The sequence below is a fragment of the Eupeodes corollae genome, chromosome 3 (genome assembly GCF_945859685.1).
Source record: "Eupeodes corollae chromosome 3, idEupCoro1.1, whole genome shotgun sequence".
Classification (NCBI taxonomy): domain Eukaryota; kingdom Metazoa; phylum Arthropoda; class Insecta; order Diptera; family Syrphidae; genus Eupeodes; species Eupeodes corollae.
The window spans coordinates 46,622,124-46,644,486 of record NC_079149.1 but is presented as its reverse complement, the minus strand read 5'-3'; the positions used below and the strand labels follow the sequence as shown (position 1 = coordinate 46,644,486).

Genomic DNA, 22,363 nt, shown 5'->3' with positions numbered 1-22,363 from the left:
TCATACAAAATGTATGTAAGGCTATTTTACTTTCAGAGTTAAATAAATTATGAAATTGAGTTAAACATTTTCAATAGAAGCCTACAAAAAAAGATTAGTTTGTTTTCTTAATTTATTGATTTTATTTATTTTTTTTGTGTCAATAAAAACTACTAGTAGTTAAAAAAATCCTCTAGGTCTACAAAGATTTGTTTTAAATAATTCTGAGCAGTTTGTTGGTCCCTTTTGTGTTTTTTATATACACAAATTTGGGCCTAGATTTTTGTACAACATTTCTATTTATCATATTTATATATAATGACATAAAAAGTGTCCAAAACTATCCCAATGCATTGTCAGCAAAAGCACTGTTATTTATAGAAAAAATTGCAAATATAACATATGTACATAATGTGATTTTAGCGGCAAAAAAATACGATACATTTACAAAGTCGAACAACACTTTAAATTCAAATGTATTTAAACTTTGAGTAAACAAAAATTATAAGAAATATTTTGTTGAGAATGGACTTTGTTACAATTTTGTAACATTAAAACGTCAAACATCAAAACTAAACGACATCTATTAGGACTTCCTTTTTTTATAAAAAAAGCTTAGGATTTTGATTTATTTCATCGACTAATATTTAAGGAAAGTTTTTGTGTTCCATATTTGATAAAAATGTTTTTATATAAAATTTCCCATCAAGACGTTAACCATTATTGAGTTTTTGACCGTTCCCTGAAATGTTTCCTATTTGTTGCATCAGTTGTACAAGTCTCGTTTTTTCCTTATAATTATTACACAATTCGCTCTTGAATACAAAACTATTTGTCTCGAAGTGGATTCAAAAAAAATAGTCGCATAGTCACATCTCAGGGACCAATTTCTTGTTGAACTAAGTTAAAAAACTAGTTTAAAGCAAAACGAATTCAAAAGTTAATGATAGTTACAATTTAAACTTAAAAATGACAAAACAATTTTCCGATACTCCAAAAACTTTGCATCAAGTCAATTTTCTTAGGAAAACAAAAGAGAATAAAAATAGTTTTTATTTCGTCAGAAATTAACACTGAAAAATATTTTATTAAAACATTTTATGACCTGTACAAAAAAAAACAAAAACAATCACTTATTTAATTTTAATTAGTTAAAATAAAATCATGTATGTCTGCACTACCTACATACATATGTACATTTTAAAATATAAAAATAAATTCAAATAAAATTCCACGCGTTTACGAAAGACCACAATTTCAACAATCTTTAACGATAGATACAAATCATTACAAGTCACACATAGCTAATATGCTATTTTTGAAAAACCGACAAAATTAATTACAATTTAATAATAAATTAGGAGCTCAGCTAAATACATTGCATTAATTTATTTGTTATGGTTAATGTTCTCGTTAAAAGCAATGAATTTTTGAGAAATAAAAACAAAACTTACACAAAAAAATACAAAATACAAATTTTGAAAATAAAAAACGAAAAATAAAATAAAATGTCTGCAAATAAGAATGGCACTTTGGAACAACCCACAAATATCAGTGTGTCGTTGTCGTGTGGTGTGAAAATTCCTTAGGCAATTACCACGCCCTCGAAACACATCATAGGCTGTTCAAAAACACCACACATGTTAAAAATAAATAATATTTTCAATCGTTCTTCTCTGGTGTTGTTGTTGGAATCGGAGGAAGATCTTAAAAGATGCGATCTTTGAAAACACCAGCATCTCATTTGATGATTTTTGAAAACCGAATATATTTTCGGTGGGATCAGTTTTTTAAGGAACATTGCGGATGCATGTCGTTGGCGGATCCGAACATATTTTTGAGCATTTCAAAGTGCCGTTTTTTTTGTGTGTTTTTAATTGAAAACTTAAAGTGTTGTTTGGTTTGAATCGAACAAAATGGAAACAAATTCAGTGCGACGTTTTCCAAATAGTTTTTCAATTGAGAATATTTTATCAAAACCCGATAAGCGATTAGATGAAAGTGATCACCTGACTAATTTAAGTGATAATAACAATGATGTGAATAGTAAGATTGTCCGGAACTTTAATATCAATGGGATACCCTCGCCACCAGTTTCGGATAATATTCCGGCCATTTTAAGTCCAGCGTCAAGTTTTACCGAAGAAAATGCTGATGAATGCAGCGAAGCCACTTCGGAGGACAGTAATAGTAAGTTCGCCAAAAATTGAGACCCAGATGTTTCTTTCCATTTGCTTAATATTAACTACATTTTCAAGATACATATATTTCAGAAATTTTTAAAAACTGTTGTTGTGTTAATTTTTGGACAATCTTAATCAGACTAATTTTATTCGAAAACTTCTTTATTTCTTTTATGTTTTTTTAAGAATTTTACGTTTAAGGCTTTTATTAGGTTCATAGGTATGAAGAGCGATGTTATGTACCTTAAAACATAAAATTTAAATTCTATACGTTCTGAATTCTCCACTGAAGAATGTATATCAAACATATAAAACTGCCGCCGCCGCTGTAGTGAAGCGAAAAAGGTTGCTTTTTTGGTTTTAAAACTTTTACCATTTAAAATTTAACATCACTTTTTTAAAGTTGCGATTTTAAACGTTGAAATGTGGAATTTCGACCCAAATAAAAATTTGTTCCAAGTGATAATAAAATATCCTGAGACAATTATGTTTTAAGGGTAGGCAGGATCTTATGTCACTTCATATTTGTTGCATTTTCTCATAATTGAATTTTAAGTTATGACTTAAACTTGGTCAAAATAATATAAATATTGATCGTAAAATTTGTGAAATAGAAAAGATTTGTTTACATGAATCTTATACATGGCCTGCATAAATTGAACTTCAATTATTTGGTTTAGTGTGAAAAGTCTGTAGCAATAATAAATTTTTATTTTGTACAAAAAAGAAAAAGAGAAAGTGACTTTCAAGCCAAATTCAAAAGAAAAAACATACAATTCCCCAATTGTGTTGTAAAAATAAAAAAAAGACATTTTCTTAATCTCAAATTTTGTGCTCAAAGTTTGAATTTTATATTCACACTTTAAATGACTTTAAAATATTCTTTTTAACTTCAAAAATATGAACAGGGTTCACAAATCAGGACTTCAAGTCACAACACAGGAACAATTTTAAACTGCATATTATTGTTTATCAATTTACTAGCTATTCAATATTTGAAACTCTGTAATAATAAAAAAATAAAATAATATCTTGTTTTTCTAAAGAATGCATATTTGAACTCTTCTTATCAGTGACAGTTAATGAATAAAAACAATTCAAACAAACCAAAAATCTGAAGAATTTAACTTTTTATTTAAAATGTCAGAAAAAACGCATATGGATTTAGGAAATTACTAAAAAATAAAATGCCCGTTTTAAATCTTTAAATTTCTCTATGATTTTACTTAAGTTAAAATCACAAAATATCTACTTTAACATTGAGTATTTTGTTAAATTTAAATGACTTTTTAGTTTTTGGAATGTCAAATTAACAAGTCCGTTATAATATTTAGGTTTGTTTGTTTTGTTTATTTTTTTTTGCACAAACTGTCTTTTTTTGGACGTGTTCAGATACACTGTTTCTAATTAAATGAAGGTAGTACTGTACTAACTAGCAAACAATTGCAGTTTTAGAAAAGCTAGAAAATTTCTCATAAGAAAAATGTAATAACCCTTACAATAAGTTGTAAAACTTTTTGCACAAGTTTCATAAAAAAGCTTAAATGTTCCTATTAAAGGTATACACGTAAAAATTTGCAAACAAAATTCTAAAGAAAAACATCAAAAAAGAAATATGAATAAACATTTTCATATCCTTTTGAACAACTATCCATTTCAATGATATGTACGATGTATTTCAAAATAATCTCAATTGACTAGTTTCTAAAAAGGGGGTCAGCAAAACTTTCAAAAATTTTCTGATAATTTTGTAAATGCTTTTGGTTGCTGTTTCTTTTCTTATTTAGAAAATGTGTACAAACAAACTTTTATTTCCGCGGACATTGATCATCATACTATTTTCTTAAGATTTGTATGAAACGTCAGGAAAAATATGTATATAAATATTTCTAATAAACAATGCGATAAGTTTCCGAAAAATATTATAATTGGGCATGCGTAATTGTTTGTGTTAATTTCTTTAAAACGTGAGTATCAATTTCATAATTTCTAAACGATTTATTGTATTTGACGCAAACTGTTATTGTTGTCGATTTTCTATTGTTTCCAATTTTAAGAAAGTTTAATACTTACACAAATACTTATTAGTTTTAGTCGAAAAACAATTTTGCCTTTCTGAAAATTATTAATTACATTTTATTATTTATGCCAATATTTGGAGAAAACATTTTTGCATCAAAATTAGAAGCCAGTTAAAGCTATAATAAGTTTTCATCATTGAAATTTTTTGACAGATCGGATACAGAGATTATCGAAAATTAGTTTCATTGACAAAATTTTCTGATTGAAAATCACCGGACTTTTGTTTTCTGACAAAAATAATTTCCATAGCATTTGATTTATTATGACAAAAAATAATTCCAAATTGGAATTGCATCAGTGGAACGATTTTTTTTGCTCATAATAAATCAGCTGTTCAGGAAATAATTTTCAGTAAATTTTTACCTTGTTTTAGTATTGTTTTTTTTTTAGAGTTTTATTTTTCGTAAAAAACTGTCCATTTGTTTTTTTTCCAAATTTAATCGACTGTTGAAAACAATATTTCTTCTAAGATAAATTAAGTTTGAAGCCTAAATTTCAAGTTTTTGAAAAGATATTTGAATTCATATTCAATTTTTCCAAACTTTGAGTAACATTTTTTTTAGATTTTTATTTTTTATAAAAAAACTGTCAATTCGATTTTTCTTAAAATTTTATCAGTTGTCGAAAAAATTATTCTTCGTTGCACAAAATTGTTTCGGAGATTAAATAATATTTAAGTCGTTAAATTTTGGAGGTGACAAATTTTTTTTTCAGTTTTTTTGATTTATAAAAAAAACCGTTAAATGGATTTCTTTTCAAAAAATACTTCTTTGATATCACGTTACATTTTATTATATAAAATTTAATTCAAGTCTCTAGCGTTTTTTGTTCGTAAGATTTTTAGGGTTAACCAAAATGTTCACCTTTATTTCAAACTGCTATGGTAAAAAAACCACCCACGCAATTTTCTTGAAAGCCCTTTCTGCATCTTTCTGCCTTTTTATCTGTATAACAAAATTTATTTGAAGTCGATATATCTTCTGGCTCTAGAGCTATGGAGGACGAAAAAAACATCGCGAACGTACGGACGTACGAACGTACGTACACACGCACGCACAGACATCTTTCTAAAAATCTTTTATTTCGACTCTAGGGACCTTGAAACGTCGATAAATGTCAAAATTTTCAATTTGACAAATCGGACCCATTACAATAACTTCCTATGGGAAGTTAAAAATAAAATATGTATCTATTCAAAAGTGTGTCCTGATAAACGCCAATGATAATTACAACTGATCCTTAAAATTCTTAAAAAACCCGGTAACGAATATTGCTAATCTGAACTCATACAAGAATGACGAATTTAAAAGTGTATGAAAAAACATAACGAGGTACATTTTGCTGTTTAAAATTTTCCAATATTTTTGATACTTTTCGAGGAATGCAAATAAAAAAAAATCACAAAAATCATTTTTACTTGAACAAAAATATACATATTATGTAGGTATAAAATTTGTCAATTTATATCCACCAAGGGTAATTCGTTCATTGGACTCAAATTTTGATTAACCCTGCCATATATTTCGATGGATATTATCGTTCCAATGAAAACCCCGCTGGCCATCGCAACGGCTTGTTGGCATAAAAAAAAAAAAAAAAAAAAACAATTAATAAAATATATTCCAATAAAAATTAGTCTAGATTCAAAAAATTTTAAATCATATAGTCAAAGCTGTCACCCAGATAAAATAGGAAAGTTTCTCAACAAAAAAAAAAACATACAATTCAGAAAAATGCATAAAATATTAATTTAAATCGATAGTATGGTCCGTATAATTTAATGTTCTAAGATTATTCCATGGAAATTGTGACCTTGACTGCAAATAAAATTGGTCAACCCCTTAGTCCAACATTTCGGCAGGTAGCTCACGAATAAATGCTTTGATGTTGACTTCCAATGCGTCAATTGAAGCGGGCTTGAATGTATAGGTAATACACATGAGCTTTAACATAGCCCCACAAAAAATAGTCTAAAGGCTTTAAACCACACGATCTAGGCGGCCAATCGACCGGTCCCGAAGGTGAAATAAAAAGTTCACCGAACTGGCCTTTAATAAGTCAATTGTTGCGAGTGCTGTCGGGCATGTGGCACCATCTTGTTAAAACCACATGTCATGCAAGTCAAGCTCTTGCATTTTGGGTAAAAAAAAAGGTTGGATATCATCTCAAGGTAGCGCTCACCATTCACAGTTACGTTACAAACTCAATTTTTCGCTAAAAAAGTGGATCTTCAGCCAACTTTCCAAGAACCCATTCACCAAACATTTTACGTTGCAGTAGGTCACTCGGTTTCAATTCTTGCACCAGCTTTATTTTGAAAGACATCACACCTAAATCCTTCCGTAAAATTGTCCACTTTGTTGAGTAACGGCGACAGATCAATAATTGATGGTCATCATTAACACTGGCCGATAAAGCTGCGATATTTTCTTCAGTTCGCACTTTACATAAGCGTGTTGGTAGTTTATCGTCCAACAATGTAAATTTGGTGCGATATTTAGTCACAATAGCCCAAACCTTGACTAGAAACAAAAGTTTGACCAGCTGAAACTTTGTAGTATGGGAATAAAAACAAGATTAAACTAAATTATCTTAGCTATGGAAAAATTCTAGCTTAAAGGTTACGCATAAAAGTATTGAAAGGGAACGTACAAATCATTTTAGTTCCCTTTAGGATTATTTTACCCAAATTTTTTAACTTAACAACATCTTGTTTTAAAAAGAACTGAAATCCAAGTGAACTAAGATATTTAATTAAAATTGAAAAATAAAACGAAAATTTAAATTTTATTAATATTATTTGTTTTATTTTAAAAACAATAAATTTCACAACTTTATTTATTTATTATATAATTTATGACGCGACGCGTTTCGGAAATTGTTCTTCCATCCTCGGGCGTATAATTGACTGACTCTAAGATATCTAAAAAAAATGCATTCAGAGGGGTTCTTGTGTAGCTTTGAAAAGAAGATTATATCCCAAAGATTTCTTAAACTACTCAAAACTTAGCTTCTGCTTAAAAATCGAAGTTTAAATCCATATTTTCAAGATGTTCAACAATTGTCAGGGGTGAAATTGCAAAAGTCGGGGAATTGCATTACCCGAAGCCATTTTGAATAAATAAATAATTCATTGGGTGTCTTCTAAAAAAAAATTTCCTTATAAATGTTCCCCTTTTTTAAAAATTGGGATCATGAACAGTGTTGAAAGTCTTACTTGGAATGGAATTTGCAAGAGAAGTCTTTAATTTTCTTTTTAGCATATAAAATTCAAACTGACAAGAAAAAGTGGAAAAGTAATGAGGTTTTATTCCGAGAGAAATTGTATCGTTGTACATATTTATTCGGATTCTATTTGCAGACAAACTTGGACTAAATAGTGTTAGTTTGAAGGTTCAAATAAGATTGTTCCGGATGGAAGGAATTCAATGTTAAAGAAGAATCTACGCGCTCTAAAACTTATTAATATATTGATCATTACTCGCCTCGAACATATGAACCAATTAGAAAAGTGTATTTCTAAAATTAGACAAACCATTAACCAATAGTTTATCAAATAGGAACTCACTTCTACACTCAAAATTTCCACTAATACTTCTCTACATTTGTACATAATATATTTATAAACATGAATACATATTAGTTTCTAAATCCCAAAATTAAATAACAATATGTGACATTTTAACAAACGAATCGTCCGCTTTTCAAATTGGCCACATTTTTTGGCATTCGAGTCCAACTAATTGTTTCAATTAATTGACAAAGCTGAACAATTCTTATTAATTCGACAGCATTGCTGACAATTAGTCAGGTACGGCAGATTTATTACCACAAAGCAACGACAATGGCGCGGATGCTTGAGAGCTGTCATTTAACGCTACACTACACGCACGAGTTGTTGGGACATTTTAGTTTTCAGTTTTCACGAGCGTTTTGCTAAAGATTTTTGTCTTCTTACTTTTGAAAAAAGAACCTTACGAGTATTTTCTGTGCTGTTCAGTGTTCATACGCTCAAGCGTGTCTTATTTTGCAGAACATTTTGGGTGTCACTTTCGTCTTGGTTGTCGCTTGTCTTAGTCGTCGTCGATAATACATCGACAGACGGCGGCATGTGGCTGCAATTAACATTTCTTAATGCGAGTGCATCTATTTAAAAAACGTTTACGCCCAATTCGTGTCTCATTGAAGAGGCAAATTCCGATGATAAGTTTTCTTTTATTTTGCTACATACTCGAGGAGTAACGTGATGGTGCTTAAAGAATGAAATCGATTGAGACAAATTGCTTTTGATCTAATAATAGAACTTTTCATTTGTATCCTTTGTGTGTTTTTTTTTTTAATTTTTTGAAATAAGACAAATTATTTCCTGCTTAATGTGTCAAATGATAGCAAATTACTTGGTATTGAAAGTTTACAATAATTCACTAATTTTAAGTTAAGCCTTAAAGCTATCAATGCGAAACACTCAGAATGACAACTAAACTTTCGTTTGTCAAACTTCTAAAAATTGTCAGATCTTAAAATAATGTCCAATCAGTCAATTACTACCAATAACTACATGTCTAACAATAGTGTGACATTAGAATTTTAAGGGACAATTTCGCCAAAAATGTAGTTATTAGCCTTCGTCATTGATGTTTGACACCCTCGGATGTCGTTTTTTAAGGCATCTTATAATTTCTTTAATGCCATATAGAATTCTTACTCACAGAAGACAACCATGTGTTATTGATGTAATTTCCTAGTTATAAAGGTTTTTATGATGTTTTAGTATCCTTTCTAAAACTGACTTCAAATTTGACGAATTGTCTTTTTTGTCTAAGCAAGAATAAATTGTAGTTCAATGCGAGTTATGGTTTTCCCGTAATTTATTGTTAGACCCACTTTGGAATTTTTAGCTGGTTTTCGTACTTCTACACATATTTGTCCGTTTATACGGTTGGTTAATTTTAACCAAATATTAGACAATTTTTTGGTAGAAAACCGCCTGACTAACTGATTGCCGAAAACTTTTTATCTTCCATTAATAATTGTCTAATTACACATTTGAAAGACTTTAGAAAATAATTAAATTGTTAGAATCATTGGAGGACAATTTTCTCGACAGATGAAAGAGAATAGGAAAATTTTGTTCAGAAGTGAAAACAACAGGTCACTCAAAAACATTTAAAGAATATAAAATAAAATGAAGCAGGAAATAACTTTTTCTGTACAACTTATTTTTCGTTACTGTGCCAAACGGTGACTTCGGATTTCTTGCGATTTTCGTAGTTTTTAAAATCTTGTAAACATTTAAAGAATATAAAATTAAATGAAGCAGGAAATAACTTTTTTTGTGCAACATATTTGTCGTTACTTTGCCAAACGATGACTTCGAATTTCTTGCGATTTTCGGAGTTTTTAAAATCTTGTAAACTTTTATTGTTTTTTTGCTCATAAATTGTCTGACAATTAAAAATTGGATAATGTTGTTTGTGGACAATCGTTATTATTATTTAAAAATACAAACAATTCGGTGTCTAGACGAATACAAACCATTGCAAGAAGTCGTCCAATTTTTTGATAGAAACTTTGCTCACCATGGACTGAACATTTTGTGTCTGTCACTTTTAACAGATTAAATTGGATGTTTACATGGTTGATAGAAGATTGGTTAACATTTTTCGCTAACATTCTGCCAATATTGGAAGATCTTCCAATTGTCATACATATGCAGTTTAAAACTGACTAGAACAAATCTGCAAACAGTGACACTATGCACGCTCTATGAGTTTAGAATAAAATGACTGAGCTTATTGGGTAAACAAATTAGCATTGCTGACTTAACTTTTTTGAGTTAAAGAACCGAATAAAAATGGATGCAGGCAGGGCGTATTTTGTAAGTCTGTTTTAGAAATAGATCGAAAAGCTCCGTCCAGAGTGCTAAATTGCCTTCGAAAAAACTGAGGAGTAAAATATTTACACCAGGGCCTTGATTTACTAACAATATTTTAGAATTTTCCAAATTGTTGTTCGTATTAATACCTCGTTTAGGCTCCGCGTCAATACAAAAAGTAAGTGTACCTATTAAAAACTATCATTAGTGACTGCTCGCTCGTATAGTATGGTTTACAATATCAATGAAGGATTTATTCTGTGGTCATGCTTAGACACTTATTTTTCTATTAAATCATTATTCTATAATTTTTATTGGAAGTGGGTCGTCCCAATTAAAAGACTTGGTTTGATAGTTAGGGAGAATGGAATGGACAACATAAGGGGCTTCAAAAACGGTGTTAGAACAGTAAGAAATTGTCAAAAAAACGATCCGCGGTAGTCCGGTTTTTATATTTGGAAGTTGATACAATTGAATTTTTGCCAGAATAATTTATCAACAAATTCCAAATCGTGTTAGCTGATTTTTGATACTTGACTTTCAAAATCAAGAAAATACGTCTGTGTAATATGATAGTCGATTTTAAAGTATTATCCAAACAATTTGACATAAAATAAAAACTTCAAGAAGGGGGTTTATTCGTAGACTATACTACATTAACATGTAGTGTTGAAGCGAGCTTGAGGGTGCTGAGCTATTCAGTTTTTTATTGTTTAACACGAATCAAACTATCTCACTTGCACTTCATAAGAAACATCGAAACACTAATTGCATATTAGAAAGTGCTGTCAAACTTAATCATTTTTAGATTTATATAATCTAAACTGAGTTAAACCTTTGGTGGAAACATAGCAAAACTTAACTATCTCTTCTATTGTTTTCTATTACAAAATAAGCCCAGTTAGTCCATTTTCATTAATAATATCAAAAGTAATAATATTTTCCCCCCAATGGAAAACACATGAATCCAAATGCACAACTACTCAACATTTGGGAACGAAATCACATAAGATCCTTTCGAGACTCGTATAAATGTTTAAAACCCGTCCGTAGTGAGATTCTACTTTAACTTTTATCGGTGGTATTTATACTGCAGATATTGTTTCTGTTAATCGTGTAAAATCCTACTACACTATTGATAGATTTTAAAACAAAACAAGGGTAAAGTTAGGCAAGTTTCTAGTATCTGATTGGCCAGCTGCCAAAAAATTTCCTTCCAATTAAAGCAACTATAATAGAAAGTTTACTTAAGTCAAGTCTGTTTCTATTAAAATGACAGGTGATAATAATTTTTATTCAACTAAAAGCTGAACTTTATTATTCTATAATATACATATTTATTTTCCGCACAACTTCATTTAATGCTTTCTGTAAATGAGTTCCTTGTCAATTTAAAAAGAAATACCTAAAATACAAATCCTGATGGGTTTGTAATTTGTTTTGTACTTTTTGTACTATGAACGTAAGATGAATGGGAAAACAAAAAACTCCTGGATAACAAAAGTATTCACTTTTATTCAGATGGATCCAAGACAAATAGGGATTTAGTAGTCCAGTAGCACTCAGAAAAGCTTAATCTAAGCATCTGATTCCGCCTCTCTAATCATTGTAGCGTCTTCCAAGCTGAAATTTTAGCGAGCAAAGAGGTTCTCTCCTGGCTAAGAGAAAACGTGATATCAACTTCTGATATCCGCATCTTCTCCGACAGTCAGGATGCTATTAAATCTCTCGACGGTGTCTTATCCAAATCTCAAACGGCCCTTGATTGTCGATCGTCTCTTATGGAGATGGCGCAGCAATTTAACATTCACATATGTTGGGCGACAGAGACATCACGGGAAATTGTAGAGCCGATGAACTCGCTAAAAATGGAACTGTCATGCCTAGGTATACCGATAGCTACATGTAAACTTATGCTAAAAGAAACAGCTTTTGCAATAGCAAATTCTAGGTGGCACAATTTACACACATGCACAAAACTCATAAGGCCTTGACTGGACCAAAAGCGCTCTAAACACTTGTTATCTCAAAGCAGACTTAATATTAGCTCCCTAATAGGTGTCCTTAAGGAACACTGTCTTATAGGCAGACACGCAATACGACTTGGTGTAAACTCAAATGATTTCTGCAGGAGCTGTATAGAAGAAGAAGAAGAAACAATCTCTCACATTCTCTGCACGTGCCCTGCTCTTTCGCTGAGACGCAAACTTCATCTGGGAGACTACTTGTTTCTTGTGATAATTTTCACAAGCGAAATTAAAATTAAATTAAAGAGACAAGTCCAACTTTATAGGATATTTGATATATATTTAAAGTACTTGCTGCTAATAAAAATACACGTCTGTCTTGTCGTGGCTAGTTCAACGATATCATTTCTTTTTATTTTATTCGACAATCCTTATGTTCAATTTTCGTTAAAATATAAGAGAGACATTCAGCAAAGTTTTAGTGTTGACTATTTAGTTCAATTTAGTATTAATTAAGATTAATTATTTTTTTGATTCATTTTCATTACTTATAGTCTAATACAAATGCATACAATACTTCAAAGATATAAAATTGTGTATAGTAAAATAAATTATAATATAAACATATTATTCGGAGTTCGCAGCTTAAACATCCTGCCCGCCTTGAAGTATCCAAAGGGTATCTTCAATCATCTAGTGGAAGCGGTGCTATCCGATGAATTGACCTTCGAATCACGCCCTTTTTGGTATTGATATCAACAACACGAACCTTCCCATCTGAAGATTGAATCAAATTTGTTATTCGTCCCATTAGCCAGTTTTGTGGAGGTGCATTGTCATCCCCAACGAGAACTAGGCTATTAATTTTGGCATTTTGAGATGAAACAGACCATTTTACTCGTCTTTGTAAGTCTACCAGATATTCCTTCGACCATCGATTCCAAAAATGCTGCTTTATCAACGTCAGCTGTCGCCATCTCTTCAACGCAGACATCTTGTAGTCAGTGACCACTGGTTCGACTATTGCATTTAATGGACCACCAATTAAAAAATGACCAGGAGTAAGGACTTCTTCATCACTCGGGTCATTGGACATCGCATACATTGGACGGGAATTCAATATAGCTTCTATATCAGCCACAACAGTTGACAGTTCTTCAAAGGTAAGGGAAGTTTCCCCGACGGTGCGAACGAGATGTTTTTTGGCTGACTTTACGGCGGCCTCCCATAGCCCACCAAAATGTGGAGTCTTTGGAGGTATATGATGGAACTGAATTCGCTCTGCGGCACACCATTGACTTATTCTTTGTTCCGTTTTCTGGTCAAGAAAACTTCGCCTGAACTCTTCTAACTGGTTACGGGCCCCAACAAAATTCGTTCCATTATCGCAATACAGATCCTTGCATAAACCTCGCCTTGCTACAAATCGTTTAAGTGCTGCAATAAACCCTTCAGTAGTTAAATCTGAGACAACCTCCAGATGGACCGCCTTCACAACGAAACAGACGAAGACGGCTACATAAGATTTTGAAGTTCTTTGCCCTCGCAGCTTGTAAGTCGTTTGGAACGGACCGCAAAAGTCTACACCACTCTTTAAAAATGCTCTTGCAGGCTGCACTCTGTCGGTAGGCAGATTGCCCATAATTTGACCCAACATCTTTGGTCTATATTTAAAACAAGTCCAACAGCTACTAACGACTTTCTTTGCAAGTGTGCGTACATCTAGCACCCAGAACCTCTGCCGCACTATTCCAACTAGAGCTTGGGGACCTGCATGGTAATTTTTATTATGTAAAAAAGTTAAAAGGTTTTTGACAAAAGGATTAGATTTAGGAAGAAGGATGGGATATTTTACAGAATAAGGTATGTCCGCATTCTGCAGACGCCCACCCACTCTAAGGAGTTTAAATGAGTCACCGTCGAGGAAAGGATTGAGATTTTTGACGGGACTCGTAGGGCTAATTATGTCTTCTTTTTTTAATTTATAAATTTCCTCATGGAAGTTCTTTTGTTGAATATTCCAAAGAATTCTGAGCAACGCATTGTCAATCTCATCAGCTCTGATAGGTGAATTATAACGAAGTTCATATTCTTCAAAAACTGTTTTTTCTTCTTTTTGTTCTTTCTCTTCTTTCTTAATTATCATCTTTTTGCGAACTACGATGATCCAGCGAAGTATAAGCGCAAATATTTGACATGTTTTGTCAATGCTTTGAAAACGCAAGTACATATTCTCAAAGTGATCATCTATAATTTTCGCCAAAAGAACTACATTACATTTTCGCATTCCAGGAGTATCTTTTCTTATCATTGACAAATCTTTTTGTTTAGGCCACATATCTTGTGACAATTTAAGGAATTTTGGACCCGAAAACCACATGCTGCCCCTCAACTCACTTGCATAGGCACCCCGAGATACAATGTCTGCAGGATTTTGTTTTGTGTTTACATGCTTCCAAGTAGCTTGGGGCAAATTTGTTTGTATTTTTGATACTCTATTCGCAATAAATACTTCCCAACTCGAAGGATGTGCTGACAACCAACAAAGCACTATTTCGGAATCGGTCCATAAGTAAATATCGTCAACTATATGCGAGAAATTTGGAAGAATCTTTAAAATAATAGAAGCAAGCAATTCCGCTGCACATAATTCTAATCTTGGCAAACTTTGAGTTTTTATAGGCGCTACTCTGGATTTTGCCGTTATCAAGTTGCAAGAAACTACCCCATTTTCGTCAACAGACCTTAAATAAACACAACAGCCATATGCACGTAAAGATGCATCCGAGAATCCATGAATTTGTGTGTTTCTTGACCTCAAGCTTAACACATATCTCGGAACTTTGACCAATTCCAACTCTTTCAAGTGATTTCGAAAAGCTTCCCATTCAGTAAAAATTCGTGCTTGAACTGATTCATCCCAATCAGTCTTTTTTACCCACAAGCTTTGCAACAGAATTTTACCTTTCACAACAACTGGGTTAACTAACCCCAATGGGTCAAATAGAGTAGACAATTCAGATAGAATAATGCGCTTTGTTATTTTCTGGTTTAACTTAATTTCTGGAATCACATACTGGAGCTCGTCTGAAGATGGATTCCATTTGATTCCTAAAGTTTTAATAATGTCTGCATCATTTATTCTAAGTGGTTTCTCTCGTTCTACTTCTGGTACGACATCCAACAAAGTTTTTTCATTCGACCACCACTTACGAAGCTCAAAGCCTGCACTAAGTAAAAGGGTTCTAACTTCTTCATATATACCAAAAATTTCTTCTGGCGAATCTCCCCCACTGATTAGGTCGTCCATATAAAAATCCTCATTTAGAACTTTTGAACCTAATGGAAACATACTTGCACCTTCTTCTGACAATGTCTTTAAACAGCGGATAGCTAAATAAGGCGCCGAAGTTGTTCCATAGGTCACTGTATTTAACTGGTACACCTTTAACGGATCCGTTTGATTAGATCTCCAAAGAATACATTGGTATTTACGATCATTTGGATTCACTACTATTTGGCGGTACATTTTGGAGATGTCAGCTGTAAGTGCGTATTTGTAACAGCGAAAACGTAATATAATTGAGTAAAGATCATCTTGCATTATCGGACCTTTCATTAAAATATCGTTTAAGGATTTACCGGATGAAGTTTTAGCACTACAATCAAAAACTACTCTAAGTTTTGTAGTTGTTGATTCCGGTCTGAGCACGTACTGATGGGGGCAAAAGTACTTCATATTTTTAGTCTCAGCATCACTAACTTCCGACATATGTCCTAGATCCTCATACTCTTTCAAAAAATCTACGTATTGTTCTTTTACAACGATATTCTTCATAAGCCTCCTTTCCAACGACATAAATCTCTTTTTTGCTATTTCAAAGGATTCTCCTAATGCCGATGGATCTTCTTTAAACGGAAAACTCACAACATATCTGCCTTCCCCATTTTTCTCTACTGTATTTTTGAAATGTTCTTCACATTTTTCTTCTTCAGGGTTAAGCAGTTTAGAAGTTATGGGATAGTTTTCTATTTCAAACAACTTTTCAACACGTTCGTGGAGATATTCGTCTTTCGACAACTGCTCCCCTCCTACAAGGCAAACTGTCCTGGCTGATGCATCTGATGAATCATATGATCCCGAAACGACCCATCCAAAAAGGGTCTTTTGAAGAGTAAGCTTCTCTTCCAATTTGATCTGACCAATCGATAAAAGGTCAAAGAAATGGTCTGCGCCTATCAGCATATCAACTTTAGCAGTTTCGTTGAAGTTTGGATCTGCTAGTACAATATTTTTTGGTATTTTCCAACTTTCTACCTCAAATGATTTGCTAGGCTGATGATTAGTAATGTTTTTGATTACAAGAAGCTCTAATTCAGTCTCAAACTCAGAAATCCTGGATCTACAAACCGATTTTGTGGTGTATCGGACATTTGTGACCCCGTTCCCTATTCCACTTATTTGTATATCTGCCTTGGATTTTGATAGTCTAAGTCTTTGCACCATACTTTCAGTTATGAAATTTAATTGCGAGGCCGAGTCTAACAAAACACGCGCAGGTTGAAAATTACCATAACTATCTTTAATTAAGACAACAGCTGTGGCTAGAATAGTTTGATTAGATGACCTGCCAACTAATGAAGCCGAGCTAGACTGGCCCTGGCCTGAGCTATCGTTCGCATTATTGACCGAAAATCTGTGGAGTAGCTTATTATGAGGTAACGAGCAAATGCTGCACTTTGGCTTAGTACAATGTCGCACAGAATGATCCTTTCCCAGACAATTTATACAAAGGATACGCTTTTTAACTTCCAGGAACCTCCTTCCCACTGGCAAGCTATCAAATTCTGGACAAGAATCAATAAAGTGTTGCAAGGACTTACAATATTCACATTGTATGCGCTCCGCGGCTAACGTTGTAGCTTTAAATTTCCTAAACTGCTTTTTTCCACTATTTTGCGAACTTGAATGATCGAATTTCGCCTGACTCTTAGCAGAAGTGCTTGGCTTTGGAATCCTAGCTTCTTTTGCTTCTAAGCTTTTACAACGACGATCTAAAACTTTATTAAATTCATCCCACGTTGGGAGCTTATTATAGTCCATTTCATCCTGCCATTTCGATTGAGTTTCTTCATCCACTCTATCCATAGCTAACGAGATCAAAATCGAGGAAGCTATGTCTTTGTAATTTCCTATTGCAAGCATTGCAGTGAAATGTGTATTAAAACTATCCTCCAAATGACGTAAAGATGAAGCAGATATTTTAGAAAGTTTTGGAAATTCTAACAAACTATTTATGTGCTCTTGAAATAAAAGAGTCTTATTATCAAAGCGGGCCTTTAATCTATCTAGTGCTTTCTGATAATTTGAGCTAACGACATTAAAGTCTCTTACAGCATCCAATGCTGAACCAGAAAGATATCTGAGCAAGTAATTAAACTTTTGCAAAGTGTCAAGGCTTTCGTCTTTGTGAACTAAATTCGTAAATAATCCCATAAAATTAGGATATTCTGAGAATTTACCGGAAAACGTAGGTAGTTTTATTGGTTCTAACTTTGAGCGAGGGCGGGGGTGCTCTGGAAAATATGTTGCATTTAAATGCTCAGCAGCAGTTGTGTTGCCCCTCATGTCCGATAACAATGTCATTATTTTTGTTTTCGCGCAAACATAAATTTCTTCTACCTCTTCACGAAAAGCCTCATTAGTCTTTTCTTCGTCAGGGTTATTAAATCTTTCAATGGACGATTGAACATTCAATATCTGTTTAAAATATGACTCAAGAATCCCTAAACGACATTCTAGTTCGGGTTCTGAAAGCGTACTTCCCTTCTGTATTATAAGGTTCTTCGTTCGACTCAGATTTCCCTTTGATGACGCACGTAATCCTTTCAAGTCAGCCAAAGTCTTCCCTACGCTCTGTTCACTTTGTGATGCCTCATCTTTACTTTGCTTATCGTCAGGCATCGTAGCTATCTAATGCCAACAATTTTCGTTAAATCGAGGATAATCTTTAGCAACAACAAATCTGCACACAACAATTTCCAAATTCGCCAGCAGCAACAACAGCAACTCCAACCGAAGACTTCATAAAAGACCCAACACCACAATAAACTATCTATTAGCAATGGATAATTGCACCAGCAGCAGCAACTCCGACAGTAAGTCCAACAGTAGATTCAAAAAAACCCAAATGCAAGAAATAAGCTATGCAAAATAAATTAGCCTCTCTGAAGATGAAATCAATTTTCTTATCAACGACAACTTATTGTATCCAATTAAGCCTATGCCAAGTTTACTTTTTAAGGAAAATATTCGGTAAATAACTAGCAACAACTATACTTCTAGTTTGTTTACGTTTCCTATCAACATAATTGATAAATGTTGACTTATTAACTCTTCTAGCAACAATGTTTAAATGATTTTTAATTCACCACACTAGATCTTCTAGCAGCAAGTATTTACAAATTTGTTTACCAACAATTTACTTCGCAACAAATTTCTATCAGTAACAACTTTGTATCAGCAACAACGAATAAGTTTCTCAACAAGTTTAATAAGAAATCATATATATAGAATCAAGCTTACTTGTGGTTTCAATCAACTCAATGTTTCAAACGATCCTCGATACAATCCACACTGCAACACCGGGTTAGAGTTCTTTCAGCGTTTGAGTGACGATTTCACACTGCAGACTTGATCAAAGCTATAATCTAATTGCCTGGTTTGATGAAATGTTGGATAACTTTTCTAGGTATGAGTGATAGCTTTTTCTCCATGCGGTTGCAACCTTGCTAAATTTGTATGTCACTGCTCCAAGAAAACGATGACCAAAAAGCTTGATGTACATACATATAGATCGGTGACTCAGAGACTTATATTTCTTCTTCTTTATTCGAATTTATGTACTGCAAATATGAGTAAAGAAATTAAGAACTTTTAGAGTTTACCACGATCGTTTTCCTTCCAACTTTTGTAGGGCAAATTCTGATTAATTGCCAGAATCCACTTATTGCAATTTTTAAACTTTAATTTTATAAATTTACAATAAAATTTAGATTGATTTATATTGGAAATACTATATATTCCCTGGTTTCGGCACCAATTTCGCTTGTGAAAATTATCACAAGAAACACTACTCTTTTGATAATCCCAGTGAACTAGCTAAAAAGGATATCAAATATCTTCTTCGATTTATTAAAAGCTCAAAATGGTTTGACTAGTAAGAAGAATGGGCCTTTACTTTTGGCCTAAGAGTGTGGATTCTAAATCCGCAGCCTAACCTAACCTAATTATGAACTTAAAGTAGAGGTTTGCAAAGTAAAGTTCTGAATATGAAATTCATGACACTCGAAAAACTAAATAGTTTTCTTGGTCAAAATGTACGTTAAAAGAAAGAAGTTGACTGCAAATGGACTCCATTATGTCCCGAACCTGCCCATTTTTCTTGACTAGCTTTCCAGTAAACTTACCAATAAAGTTGCATTAATTAAAAGACAAATTTTGGCATCAATCAGATGCTAGAAACTTGAGTTACTTTCGAGTCCATTTGATTAGTAAAGGCATAATAAAAAAATTAATTAAATTAATCGTTTTTTCTTGGATATTACCCTTACATGGAAAATAATTTCACTTTTAATTTATGTGGGGACAAAATTCATCCTTAAATTGTTTGAAATAATTTTAAATCATTTAAACAACATAAAATAAATGTTTTTAAAAAATCTAATAATGTAGTTTTAAGTAAGAGAATTTTTTAAAAATCAAAAATAATTATCAAAGTTCAAGTAATTTATCACTTTTCGCGTTTAATAATAAATAAAAGCTAAGTTGTTTATTCCAAAAAAAGGTTAAGCTTTTTCTATTTTGGGTTGGTAAAAGTTCATTAACAAAAAGTTAAGTTATTTCTCAATTAAAGTTAGCAGTTAGTTCCCACCGCCAGCCTTTTTTAAAATGCAGACTATTTCAAATTTGCCTTTTCTAGTTTTAATTATAAATTTATAATTATAAATTTACAGTTAATTGATAATTATGAATGGTCCAATTTTGAAAATAACAAGAAAATGTACACTTTATCAACTATAAAGTTGCTTGTTATAGTTGTCCCATAATGCATTTAGTTTTTAAAAAAGTTTGAATTTGAATATTCATCAACTTCCAACTGATAATATTTTGTTGATGGGACTATATCCAACGCAGGAGGCAAAAAACAGCCAAAACATGATTTGATTGAAGGATGGTTAGACATAATAGTTCAGCATCTTCTTAGACATGTTAAATATTCTCTATTCTACAATATTTCTTCTATTCTTGTCTCGTAAACCAATATACTTATTGTTTGAGGTTTGCAGCCTTTACGCCTAAAATTGCAATATCATTTGAAGCTTTTTAATGACGATTTGTATAAGTTTTAGAAGTAGCTATGTACAAAACTTTAACCAAAAGTGAAAAATAAGTGTGTAAATTTTAACCTCACCATTTTGGGTTTTATATCAGATTTATGGAAACATTGAACTTTAGAGTAATATGAAGTTTGTTTTTTTAGTCAAAAACACACATTTTATAAAACCCTAACTAATAATATTTTTTTTCATTTCCAGATCTAAATGATGACCGTAAAAAGCGTCCTCGAACTGCCTTTTCTGCCTCACAAATAAAAGCCCTCGAAACTGAATTTGAACGAGGAAAATACTTATCGGTGGCTAAAAGAACTGCATTAGCTAAACAGCTTCATTTAACAGAAACTCAGGTAAGATCTTCATTTTAACCTATTACAATTTAGTAACGTTTCTTAAAATGTGATTGTTTTCTTCTCTTTTAGATAAAAATATGGTTTCAAAACCGTCGCACCAAATGGAAACGAAAGTATACTGCTGATGTTGAAACTCTAGCTTCACACTATTACGCTCAACTTGGCATTGGAGGTCTTGCACGGCCGATGGTTGTTGGCGATCGCCTTTGGCTCTTCAGCCAAACTCCCACCGGTCCAGCTCCAATACAATCGATTATGCTCAATGGTGGTCCAACAGCCATGGGAATGCCACCTACTCAAAATCCTGCCCTGCGTCCATTTCCACCATCTTCACAGCCAATACCACCGCCTCCGAATAGTGTCATGGAGAGTGCCAGAAATGCAATCTTATCCCGCGGTCAACCCTTGAACTTTGGTCTGCCATTTTCCTTAAATAAAACAATTCCACCCCAATTTCCGTCGGGAGGCTCGGCATACAATATGTCCCCACGAATATCACCCATGGGTAATCCAAAGGCTCAGTCTTTCAATGATGTCTCGAAGTTTGATTTCCAAAGTAAAAGCCCATCAACTTACCGCAACTCATCGGCGGAAACAGACACTTATCTGCAGCTCAAGTACAACTCCATACACAATTGCGAAGAGAGTGATATGTCAAATGGCTTGGCCGAATTAGAGCGAGTCTTTGGCGACTCGAATGGAAGTTTCCTAGAACACAAGTCATCGTCGAACTTTGGACCTGGATCGAGTAAAAAGGACACCGATTGTCGCGCCAGTCCACCCGACTCTGAATGTAGCGACATCGATTGCGAACAAATCGACGAAGATGAATCCTAAAATTTTATAAAATTATTATTTAAACAATATAAAGAACAACATAATTTATTTTATTCACTGTTTGTTTATTAAAATTGCAATTCAAATTGATTTTATTTTGTATAGTTTTTCATTTTATTATTATTATTTTTTTTACATATCACAGCCAGGTAGGCTAGAAAAAAAAACTTGTTTTTTTTTTAATATTAATTAAATATACATAAATATAAACATTTGAATGGAATCTTTTCTTTTTGTTCTTAACTATTTTTTTATTGAGTTTCTTGTTGTCGTTTCTTTTTTGTTTATTATTATTTTTAAGAAGAGCCTTAGTGTAGCTGCTTTTGTCTTTAAATTATTAAATATATGTATTTATATTTTTCTAGTCAAAATTAAAAGTATTCAAAAATAACGGTTTTTCATTTCGTTAAAAATTAAATAAAATTAGTATACAAACATTTTAATATAATGCATTTTGTTCGAGTGGATTTATTTAGCTTCTTTTTAAATATTTTCATTTTGGATGTTCTGTGGCATTATTTCTATTTTTAAAGATTAAAATTAATTTCAAATTTGAATTAACTGTTTTTTCTCAATTCTAATGATAAATTCATGCATTTCTGTTTTTTTTTGTTGAGATTCAACTCTAACTGGGTCTTATTTTTCTTTATAAACGAAATCTAACAAATGGTTTTTTTTTTTTTAAGATAT

The 22,363-nt window shown here is 32.3% G+C and overlaps 1 protein-coding gene across 1 annotated transcript; it reads left to right on the top strand.

Annotated features, from left to right (window-relative positions):
* Positions 1 to 1,779: 1,779 nt before the first annotated feature.
* LOC129950901 (pituitary homeobox 3) lies at positions 1,780 to 21,891 on the top strand. The gene is made up of 3 exons (XM_056062841.1): positions 1,780 to 2,169; positions 20,685 to 20,833; positions 20,906 to 21,891. Exons 1-3 carry the CDS (start codon positions 1,896 to 1,898, stop codon positions 21,671 to 21,673), a joined length of 1,191 nt encoding a protein of 396 aa, XP_055918816.1. The 5' UTR covers positions 1,780 to 1,895; the 3' UTR covers positions 21,674 to 21,891.
* The last annotated feature ends 472 nt before the right edge of the window (positions 21,892 to 22,363 follow it).